Raw genomic sequence first — 12500 nt, forward strand, 5'->3', positions numbered from 1 at the left:
GACCATGGCCTCCATCGTCATGAAGGCGGAGAGCAAGGACGTCCCCATCTGGGGAAGTAAGTGGACATGCGCGCGCGTGTGCACACACACACAGACACACAGAGAGACACACACACACACACAAGAGCGCAAACAAGTGCGCACAGGCAGACAGGCAGACAGGCACAACAGACACACAGAGACACACACACACACACACACACACACACACACACACACACACACACACACACACACACACACACACACACACACACACACACACACACACACACACACACACACACACACACACACACACACACAGAGACACACACACACACACACACACAGAGACACACACACACAGGCCTCCCATATGGGGCAGTAAGTGGACACACACACACACACACACACACACACACACACACACACACACACACACACACACACACACACACACATACACACACACACACACACACACACACACACACACACACACACACACACACACACACACGGACCTCCCATCTGACCTCCCATCAGTAAGTGAACATACTGTATACACACACTCATGCATGCATGTGAAAGTCCATCCCTGTGGAACAGCCCTGTGGTTCCCAGTGTCTCTGCTGTGGGAACCCCACTCTGACTCCAGGCTGGCCGGCCTGGAAAAACAAAACAAGAAACGTCCTGTGGTTTAAAGGGTCACTGCTACATGTACGTACTGTAAGTTGCTGCTTTGGTGTGCTGTCATAGCCAAACGTTTTTGATCACCTTTACATTACATTACATTGCATTTGGCAGACGCTTTATAACCAAAGCGACTTAAAAAAAAGGACATAATCATAGCCAGCATCATTAGCAGATTCAAAGTGCACAAGAAATATACAGAACAACAAGTGCAAATGTGAAGAAGTTTTTTTTTGCAAAGTAGACTACACATACACACACATACATAGCCTATACATCATGTCAAGAGTCTGGCCTGGGGCTAGGGCAGCTCAAACATTAGTCTAGTAGATGGTCACGAAAGAGGATTCTGTCTTGTTTGGACGTCTGGCTGGTCTGCATTCTCCCAGAAACTCGCAAATCAACTGTGAGCTGAGATTTTTTGTAATAAAATGGAATGCATTTGAAAACCTTGTAGGCCTGCACATCTTAGCTGTGCTCCTGTGTTGCTCTCAAACTGAAACTCTGAAAAGAAAACACATGGACAGTCATGGGTAAGCAGTTAGGGAGTCAGACTTGTAGGGTGGGGGGCAGTAATTAGCCAGTACTCTCCCCATCCTCCTCTATGACTGAGATACCCTGAGCATGGTACCATCCCGCCTTGGGGCGCTCTTGGGCGCTCTTGGGGCGCCATTGGGGGCTGCCCCCTTGCACGGGTGAGGCATAAATGCAATTTTTGTTGTGTGCAGTGTGCAGTGAACACTTGTGTGCAGTGGAGTGCTGTGTCATAATGACAATGGGAGTTGGAATTCCCAGTTGGGCTTTCACTTCACTTCACATCTAAATATCCCCAGAATTCCAGGCCACATCTGGAAATAGTTCCTTTAACTTACGTTATTCCATAACGTAGTGCATACCTGCTGCCATTTTCACTTTAGGACTTTATCTTTAGTGGATACAGTGGTGAACCCAAGAAATCCACCCTGATGCCTATATTTTCAGAACTAGTTTGTGTGTTTTTCTTTTTTTTTAAAGTCCACATTGAATTCAAAGACAAGCGTGACTTCAAAGCATGAAGCCAACAGCCACACGGCTGATAAATGAACGACTGTGAAAGTGAGGAATGCAGGAATTGTAGCCAGGATTTGTCAAGCAGTGAGTTGTGTAACTCATACATACTGTATGTCATAGATAGAAAGGGAGAGAAGCAAGACCAACTACCTCTTTACTAAGAAACGCAGAGAATGAAGGGACAGAACCGGACATTCCACTTTTTTTCTTCTTTATTTATCTTGCCTAAGTATACATACCATGATTGTAAAATGGTCTTTTGCATACCATGATTGTAAAATGGTCTTTTGCCAACTACCACACACACACACACACTGGAAATTTAAGACTAGCACATTTCTCTTTTTCTGTTTTGTGCTCTTTATGCCTTAATATTTTGATAGTGACTGTGAAGAATTGACAAGACATGGTTGTTGGGAGAGAGAGTTGGTGGAGGAAGTTCAGGAAATGACCCCGGGCCAGAATCGAACCCCGGGGCCACACGGCGTAACAGTACGATGCCTTTGTACAGTTTGATCAATGGACAATGGGCCCCATTTCACTTTTTTCTTTGTCTTGTGTATATCATTCTGGTACAATATTGGAGCTTTTGCCTCTTGTTTCCCGTTTCGGCGTGTTTACTTTGGAGATTTGGTTTTGTGTGCGTGGCCAGACGTTGACCTGGCTTGTGGTCGAGTCCTAATCGCACACCTGTGGAACCTGAGGCTGGCTGTACGAGGAAGCACGTTGAGGGAAGCGGTGCAGCACGGCACATTCCTCTGACTTTTGTAAATTTGCTTCTCTCTTGGGCACACAGGAGGCTACTATGTGCACATAAAATACACACACACACACACACAATCACACACACACACACACACACACACACACACACACACACACACACACACACAACTAACTAGGCAGATACACTCTCCGACTTATCTAGCCACCATGGTAACAGATGCTGTGTTCTCGCATGCATGCATGTGTGCGTGCGCATGTGTGTGTGTGCGTGCGCGCGTGTGTACGTGTGTGTACGTGTGTGTACGTGCGTGTGTGTACGTGCGTGTGTGTGTGTGTGTGTGTGTGTGTGTGTGTGTGTGAGCTGGCAGTAAAGTGGGGCAGCAGGAGGTGGGCTGCAGCTGTGAGGCTGATTATCCCCCTGACGATGCCCAAGCCTGTGGGAGACCACCACCATCATCATCACCACCACCACCACTTACCCATCACCACCACCACCACCACCAGCCCCTTACCCAATACAACACCCTTGATGATGCCCACAGGCGTGTGGGGGACACCATTCTCTGCTGCCACCATCATCATCATCATCACCACCATTACAACACCACCACCCACACCCACCCCTTACCCAATATTGAAATTGGCAGTAGTTCTCCTTTAAGAACATGCACCACTGTTGTCACACCTCAGCCAGTGAACCATCGTCACTCTCGTTGCACTGCTACCACTCTCCCCACACCTGAGCCAGTAACCAGCCACCATTCTCCTTCACTTAAAGCACTGCTGCCCCTTTTACCCCAATTCATCCTATGCACCACCAAAACCTCCTCCTCTTCCTCCCTCTCCTCTTCCTCCCCCACCTCCCCCTCCTTTTCCTCCACCTCCTCCTATTGCTCCTCCTCCTCCTCCTTCCCTTCTTCCTCTTCCACCTCCTCCTCTTCCTCCCCCTCCTCCACCTCCTCCTTCTGCTCCTCCACCTTCCTCCTCTTCCTCTTTATTGGTGTCCTCCTTCTTCTTCCACCGGCACCTCCTCCTCCTCCTCCTCCTCTTCTTCCTCCTCCTTCTCCTCCTCCTCTTCCTCTTCCTCTACTCCTCCTCTTCCTCTACTCCTCCTCTTCCTCTTCCTCTACTCCTCCTCTTCCTCTTCCTCTACTCCTCCTCTTCCTCTACTCCTCCTCTTCCTCTTCCTCTACTCCTCCTCTTCCTCTTCCTCTACTCCTCCTCCTCTTCCTCCTCCTCCTCCTCTACCTCCTCCTCTACCTCCACCTTCTCCTCCTCCTCCTCCTCCTCCTCTACCACCTCCTCTTCTACCTCCTCCTCTTCCTCCTCCTCCTCCTCCTCCTCATCTTCCACTTCCTCCTCTTCCTCCTCCATTTCCACCCTCTCCACCTCCTCCTCCTCCTCCTCCTCCTCCTCCTCCTCCTCCTCACCCCCCATCCTGCAGTGCTGCGTGTCCCAGTAGTCATTAGTGGGCCCGGCCCCTGGCCTCCCCTCTGAGTGCTGCACATGCACATGCCTGTCCAGGCCTGCACTTATGCCAGCATTTCCACGTAATTGCATCTCTGTGCGTGTGTGTTTTCGAGGAAGAAAAGCAAGGGTGGAGGGGGGGAGAGGGGAAGAGGGGGAGTGGAGGGGTACGGTATGTACAGTATGTATGTTGGAGTTGGTGTGTGTGTGTGTGTGTGTGTGAGTGTGCGCATGCGTGTTTGTGAGTGTGTGTGTGTGTGTGTGTGTGTGTGTGTGTGTGTGCGTGTGTGTGTGTGTGTGCGTGTGCGTGTGTGTGTGCGCACATGTGTTTGCATGTGTAAATAGTGTGCTAGCCATGTGTTGTGTGAAGGTTTGTCCCATGGCTATTTTCGTCATACATAGAAATGCTGCCATGCACGTGTGTGCAAGTGTGAGTGTTTGACCATGTGTGCTCACAGGGGTGTGTGTGGTCTGTTTACCTGTAAATACAGCATGTGCTTGAGTGTGTGTGTGACTGTGACTAGCTGTGTGTGTGTGTGTGTGTGTGTGTGTGTGTGTGTGTGTGTGTGTGTGTGTGTGTGTGTGTGTGTGTGTGTGTGTGTGTGTGTGTGTGTGTGTGTGTGTGAGAGAGAGAGAGAGAGAGAGAGAGAGAGAGAGAGAGAGAGAGAGAGAGAGAGAGAGAGAGAGAGAGAGAGAGAGAGAGAGAGAGAGAGAGAGAGAGAGAGAGAGAGAGAGAGAGAGAGAGAGAGAGAGAGAGAGAGAGAGGAGAGAGAGAGAGAGAGAGAGAGAGAGAGAGAGAGAGAGAGAGAGAGAGAGAGAGAGCTCCAGACAAGGACGTGGAGGCTGGGAAATAGAGACCTGGGGAAAAGAGGAAGTGAACAAACATGTTCTTTCCAGGTGAGAGGACTGAGGACTGGTATAGGAGAGGAGGAGGAGAGTGAGAGAGAGAGATTAATTGTTGTGCCACGGGGGGAGGCCAGGCCCACATCCTGTACGGCTCGTTGCTGATGGCATCTTCCCTGCTGGGCAGAAACGGTTGTGTGTGTGTGTATGCGCGTGTGTGTATATGACCACACACACGCACGCACACACACTTGGGTGACTCTATCCTGCTGGGCAGAGAGACGCTAGCTGTGTTAGCAGCTCCACAGCGCCAGTCCTGCTATCCACTTAGCAGTGGCGCTTCTGCGTTTGAAGGCCCTATAGGCAAAATTACAGACATGGGGCCCTCTTGAATTATTCTTGTTGGCATTTACTGTGGTGGTTAGGGCAGGGTATCGCAGCCATGTTCCTGTATCGATTCGATTTCGATTCTTAGGGGTTTGAATCGATTAATCACGATTCGATTTCATTCCGAATCAATTCAATCCTTTCCCTTCTTGGTGCCAGGATTTCCCCCAAAAGATGCTGTTGCCTATTTTTATAAAAAAATGTCAAAGGGCTGTGACTTGACAGTGGTAACAGATTGCTAATTTATAATAAGTAGGCCTTGGCCTAATTGACTAATACCTACTGGGTATTTTCCATAGACCTAAATTAAACAAAATTTGAATCGATTATGTGAATTTCGATTCAATCGATTATCGATTAACTCGATTATTTTACCCAGCCCTAGTGGTGGGGATGACTGTTGGGGGCCCCTACAGTGGACAGGTTTTTGACAGGTTTTGCCTGGTCTGCCTATTGATAAAACCGGCTCTGCCACTTAGTGCCCCCTCTTAGCGCTCCCGCTGGTTGGGTAAGGAGCCAGCGACAAACAGCGCCGACATGCAACGAGAGTAATTACAGCAGAAAGCCACCTATTAACCCATTGTGTCCTGGAAGCACATATACGCTGCATTCAGGTTTTTGAGATTTGAGCCATTTTATTAAACATGTGGGTAAGTTAGAGTTGAATAAAAACATTCTAAGGCAAAACGAGGGTCCTAGCTTTTAAATGTAACTCATTTCATATTTGTATGTGCTTCGGAGGCTGAAATATTTAGGATTTAATAGGCAGAGGGCTTTCCCAAAAAGGGCTTAGCACAAAATGGGTTAAACACCATCTCAGAAATGCTACCATTAGACCATCACATGCTCTTGTCAGATTAACATCGACTTTCAAAGATGTTGGTCTGACCAAGATGATAACGAATAATGTAAACAGCGTGGTTAAGGCGCCTCACACCCTTTGCTACTGCTCGAGGCTAGAGAAGGCCGGCCAAAGTTTAAACCAATCATTTTCGTAGTCCCAATAGATAGAACGTCTCTGCTTAAACCACATCATTGACTTGAACACACCTCTACCCTGGGGTGAATTTCTCGAAACCAAAGTTGCTTACTACATTAGCTGCTTTGTTGTTTTCAATGCATTTTCCCATTGGCAACTACCAAAGTCGCTAACAGGCTAATAACTTCTCTTTTGAGAAATGCACCCCAGGGGTGGATTTCTCGAAACCAAAGTTGCTTACTACATTAGCTACTTTGTTGTTTTCAGTGCATTTTCCCATTGGCAACTACCGAAGTTGGTAACAGGCTAACAACTTCTCTTTTGAGAAATGCACCCCAGGGCTGTTATTCTACTTCGTTTTAGACCCTATACATGGTCCCTTTGCTCGAGCTGAGGCGTCTCTGTTGGCATCCCTATACCTTCACAGCTTCACTCCACTTAGTGGCCCTCTAGTGATGGCTATAAAGGGATACACAATAACGAGTATAGAATACCCCGTCTTGCAAGGTACAGACAGACTCTTAAGTAGCTGTGAAGCAGCTCTAGTACCTGTTATTGTAACCCTCTTTGGTTGGGTGGATCAGAGGTGATTGATAATAGTGGTGTCAACAATGAGCGATTCGGCGATGCAATCCAATGCGGGGCATGGACGATCCAGAATCGATCCGGCAAGTTCCAGAATCGATCCGGCAATTTTTTTAAGTTTCAATTACTTCCATGGATATTTCGGGAGCAAATGAATGTTAAATTAAATAAAAGCACTTCAAAACATTGCAAGACTTATACAGACTGATACAGAAAACAGCCAATAAATTGTTGCTCAGTATCTGACTACTTGTATTGCCTCATCATGACTGATAAAACATTTACTTCGCTTTCAGTAGAAATGTAATGCATTGCAATGCATTGTAGAATTGAATCGGATCGAATCGAATCGCTACCTCCCGAATCGTGATCGAATCGGATCGTGAGGGCAGTGCCAATGCACACCACTAATTGATAAGGAGTAGTCGATGCTCATAAGGAGTTTTTCCCAGACCCAATGAGACATGAGGTTCTAATCTGCCATCATATGGCTGCCATTCCCCTTTAGGAGACGAGTGGGGGATCAGAATGAATGGAGTTTAATGGGGAAGTCATTCCCATTTAGGAGACCGGAATTGATCCCCCCCCCCTTTTCTTTTTTGTTGCATTGGTGACGTGTGGTAGGCTTTATCTTGGTTACCATATTGAAAATATTTGGAGACATCACTGTTAGCAGCTCCTTAGCTCCACATTTGCACTGCACTTAGTGCCAGCGCCCCCCCTTTAAAACCTCTCTTGTTGGACAAACAGCCCATGACAAACAGCCCCAACATATAGAGAGCATAATTACTGAAGACAGCTTCCCATTAGGCCCAATCTCTTACTTCTCACATATCTTGGTGTTGCGTTTACGGTTATTGTCATGTTTGTGGTTCTCAGAGTGTGTGGGTTTGTGTAAGATTGTGCACATTTGTTTTTATGATTGTGATTTGTGTGGGCATGCACGCGTGCGTGTGGCTTGTGGCTTGGATTTGTGTTGCATTGTAAATGGCCCGCGAAGGTTTTTATATGACTTGCATTTGCGTTTGTGTCTCATCATGTGCTCTTTATTTTGATTGGCTGAAGTGTGCGTGCGTGCGTGCACGTATGTGTGTGTTTGAGCGTGCGTGCGTGCGCGTGTGTGTGTGCGTGTGTGTGTGGGCGCACGTTTAATGAGGCATCATAGCCTGCATCAGGAACTGTTGATTCTGCCGGTTCCAAATCTTGCTCTTTATTTTCCACTCTGTCCTCCATTAGCGTCTGTGTTGTTTATTCTTCCTCCATTACTGAGCTGCTCATGCCAGCCTGCCTCACCAGTAATGGCCCCAGGCCATCCACCATCATACTAGTATATTCCACAGAGCCAGAGGCTACTCTCTCCTCTTCTCTTCTCTTCTCTTCTCTCCTCTTCTCTCCTCTCCTCTCCTCTCCTCTCCTCTCCTCTCCTCTCCTCTCCTCTCCTCTCCTCTTCTCCTCTCTTCTCCTCTCTTCTCTTCTCTTCTCTTCTCTTCTCTTCTCTTCTCTTCTCTTCTCTTCTCTTCTCTTCTCAATGTTTTCATCCTTTCCCCTTACGCCTTTCTTTCTGTTTTCTTTCCTCACATGCCCTCCCCTCTACCCTTCACCTTTTTTCATCTCATCTATTCTCCTTCTTCCTCTTTTCCTCTGTTAATTCTGCCCTCTCTTCTGCTCTGCTTTTCTCTTGTCTTCATCTCCACCTCAATCCTCTCTCCTCTCCTCTCCTCTCCTCTCCTCTCCTCTCCTCTCCTCTCATCACCTCTCCTCCTCTCCTCTCCACCTCAATCCTCTCTTCTCTCCTCTCCTCCCCTCTCCTCTCCTCTCCTCTCCTCTCCTCTCCTCTCCTCTTTCAGTGCAGGTGAATGCCGGCTCTCAGTACCTGCTGCGCTCCCCTTGCCAAGTGCATGAGGACACATCAGCCCTTTGCTTTTTATCATTCTCATCTCCCTCCTTCCCTCTCTCTCCGTTTTCTCTACCCCTAGACCTCCTCCACTCTCTATACCTCCCTATCTCCCTCTCTATCACTCCTTTTCCCCTCTGCTTCCCCTTGTTCTCTTTGCCTCTATGCTGTCTCTTGTTGCCTGTTTGCCTGCTATCCACCCCCCCCCCCACACACACACACACACACACACACCTTCCCTCTAACTCCCTCCTGGCATTTTCCCTCTTTTTTCTATGCGTCTCCCTTCTTGTCACTGTGCCTCTCTTCTCCCCATCGTTCTCTCTCTCTTTTCAGTGCAGGTGAATGCCGGCTCTCAGTACCTGCTGCGCTCCCCTTGCCAAGTGTCTCTCTCTCTGTCTCTCTCTCTCTCTGTCTCTGTCTCTCTCTCTCTCTCTCTCTCTCTCTCTCTCTCTCTCTCTCTCTCTCTCTCTCTTATACCCACCCCTCCCTGTAATGTTTATACCCTTATCTAGCAACTCCTCCTCTCCTCTCCTCTCCACTTCTCTCCTGTCCTCTCCTTTCCTCTATCCTCTTTTGAAGGAGAGGGCAGGCCAGTTCAGACTGAGGGTGCCACAGAAGAATCAAGGCAGAGCAAATGACCTTTAAAATCAATCCACATTCAATTCCACAGTTTTGATTCAATTCAGTATGGTTCAGAGGCATGACGAGAAGGTAAACTGGGCTGTCAAGGTCAATTCAGCTTATTCAGAAAGGTGTGCAGTACACACACACACACACACACACACACACACACACACACACACACACACACACACACACACACACACACACACACACACACACACACACACACACACACACACACACACACACACACACACACACACACACACACACACACACACACACACACACACACACACACACACACACACACACTTGAAACCCCATACACTGCAACAAATATTGTATTCTACAATATTGTGTGCAGGACTAATGCAGACCTGCAAACTAGTGGTCAGTCTGCTCTGTCTGCACTGAAAGGTATTTACTCACCATTTGAAGAAGTGAAGTTGTGCTGTTGGAGTGGTCTTGCATACCCCTTAAACATTTTTTTATCATACCATGAGGACCAATGAGCACCCAATTCTGGGAAAGGTTTTGAACTTTTTAAAATGTATTGATGTGACCAAACTTATTTAATGTATTTATTCAATTATTTATATATATCATTGTTGATTTTTAATGTGAAGTGAATTTTATTACATGTACTGGCCAAGAAATAGCTACAGTTGCATATTTGGCCATAAATGTAAACAAACAAGCAAACCCAATTCTGGGCCTCCTCTCTCGCTGGGACCTGGACAACTGACCCCTTTGCCCCTCCCGTCAGCTCTCCTGCCCTAAGTGGTACGCGTACCCCTGGTTGGCAACCACTGCCGTAGACCCACAGAGCTTTCTGCAGTGACAGCAAGCACATTCCTGCTCTTCTCTTTTTTGTTTTCTGATGTTATCATCACTATGGGGCCACATGCTTTGGAGTTGGAAAGCCTGCAGAGAGGAAGAGAGGGGAGGAGGGAGGGGTGGTGAGGGATGGAGGGATAGGGGGATGGGTTGAGGAAGAGGACGAGGTGCAACAGCCTGCGAGATAGATGATTGAGGGTTTTTTTTTTCTTTTTTTCCACCTCTTTGTTGGCTAAGGAGAAGCCAATTCAGGCTCGTTTAATCCAATTAACGTGCTAGTATTTGTTTCTGATTGGTATTGGATTGCCTGTCTTTTTCCATTTTCTTTGTTCTCTATTTTCTCAATTCTGTGTGTCTTGCCTCTGCTCTCTCTGTCTCTGTCTCTGTCTGTCTGTCTGTCTTTATGTCTCTGTCTCTGTCTCTGTCTCTCTCTCTCTCTCCCTCTCACTCTCTCTCTCTCGTCTTTCACTCTCTCTCTCTGTGTGTCTCTCACTCTCTCTCTCTCTCCCTCTCACTCTCTCTCTCTCGCTCTTTCACTCTCTCTCTCTCTCTCTCTCTCTCTCTCACCCTCATTCTCTCACTGTGGATTTTTCTGACATGGCTGTAATAAATAACAATTAAACTTTCTTCTTTCTTTCTTTTTCCCTCTCCCTCTTCCTATCCTTTTGATCTTGCTTTTCATCTCCTTCTCTCTCTTACTCTTCTATTGCTTTCTCTCTCTTTCTCTCTCTCTCTCTCTCTCTCTCTCTCTCTCTCTCTCTCTCTCTCTATCTCTCTCTCTCTCTCTCTCTCTCTCTCTCTCTCTCTCTCTCTCTCTCTCTCTCTCTCTCTCTCTCTCTCTCTCTCCTCTCCAGCCCTCATTAAGTTCATCCGGCCGGTGTTTGTGTCGCGTTTCGATCCGGACTCTCGCCGGAAGACGGTCGAAGAGATCAAGCGGAGGGCATGCTCTGGAGGGGAGTGGCCACAGGTAGCACACACACACACACACACACACACACACACACACACACACACACACACACACACACACACACACACACACACACACACACACTACAGTACATTTGAAAGTACACACTCTCTCACACACACACTCTCTCTCTCACACACACACACACACACACACACACACACCTACCTGTCACACTCACGCTTTCTCCCTCCCTCTCTCTCTCTCTCTCTCTCTCTCTCTCTCTCTCTCTCTCTCTCTCTCTCTCTCTCTCTCTCTCTCTCTCTCTCTCTCTCTCTCTCTCTCTCTTATAAACGTGCACAAAGGCAAATACTGTACTCAGAAGATACACATTTCCTCTTTCAATAAGTAAACACGGTCAGTTGGGCCTGAAGACACACCATCACACACACATGCTCAGGCTTACTTTCCAAAACACGCACGCACACACACACACCCTCCACAATTCAAACTATTATTTGCATACCACTTGCTATCATACGAGAGCAATTTTCCCCCATTGTTCAGGCCATATACCCAAACAAAGCACATGTCTTATTGAACAAACGTTGGATAGGCTGTTGTTCTCATGCCAAATTTGGACTGTACACATTGATGTTTAGATAAGATACTTTTTTAACAGTTGGCTCACAACCCTGCTTTATGAATAGGACGAATGAGTTGGCTGAATGATTGCTGAAGTGTGCTCAGCTGTAAGGAGCTGATAAATTGGCATACTTATTCAAGTTTGTGTATTCAGGCTTTATGTACATGTCGACAGGACATTTGTAGGGAGAGTAGCGCTGCCCTACAGTACCTTCTGGGGCAGGGATGGGCAACTTTGATGATGAGAAGGGCCACATTTTTTCATTGGTTCCATCGGAGGGCCATATGACCACGGATGTGACTGTAACTCTTAGAGTTTGAGGTGCAGTTGGTTGCTCACTGACTGCTGATATGGTTTCAAATGCAGAGGGGTTCTCTATCAGCCAACACTATTATGACAAATCAGTTTTTTTGACCTTGGCATTTTTATAATTTTTTAAAATGATGTTTTATCTACGGGCCTCACTGAGTGAGGGAGCGGGCCGTATGTGGCCCCCGGGCCTCCAGTTGCCCATCCCTGTTCTGGGGTATTACACTGTGGCTCTGACCACTACACGAAAGAGCCCCTGAAGGCCTGGGCTAAAGTCCCGGCAGTGCACCTCGTCTCTCCTTCGCTTCATTTTTCCTTCACAATGAAATTCTGTCTTTCCTGTCCACCTGAGTCCCACATCTATTACACATACACAATGCACACATGCATGAGCATTTTTAGTAAAAGCACAATTTAGTTAAGGTGGTCTCTTTGGTCAAGCTGTTGTGTTTGGCAATGCTGATTATTCAAAAGGGTTGAAAAGGATGATTGCCACCAAAAGCAATTTACGTCATTTGGTGGCGAGTTGACATGGATTACCAATATCAACGTGTCTGCATTA

At 47.3% G+C, this 12500-nt stretch overlaps 1 protein-coding gene across 3 annotated transcripts in view; it reads left to right on the top strand.

Moving 5' to 3' along the window:
* The window catches only part of lpcat1 (lysophosphatidylcholine acyltransferase 1), an 81591-nt gene that overhangs the window by 35440 nt on the left and 33651 nt on the right, over positions 1-12500 (top strand). For all 3 annotated transcript variants that reach the window (XM_063185667.1, XM_063185668.1, XM_063185669.1), the window contains exons 3-4: positions 1-56; positions 10928-11040. The exon at positions 1-56 is cut by the window's left edge and continues 159 nt beyond it. In XM_063185667.1, coding sequence (XP_063041737.1) covers positions 1-56; positions 10928-11040 — 169 coding nt within the window. The remainder of the gene's footprint in view (positions 57-10927; positions 11041-12500) is intronic.

Source organism: Engraulis encrasicolus, chromosome 20 (assembly GCF_034702125.1).
Source record: "Engraulis encrasicolus isolate BLACKSEA-1 chromosome 20, IST_EnEncr_1.0, whole genome shotgun sequence".
Taxonomy (NCBI): domain Eukaryota; kingdom Metazoa; phylum Chordata; class Actinopteri; order Clupeiformes; family Engraulidae; genus Engraulis; species Engraulis encrasicolus.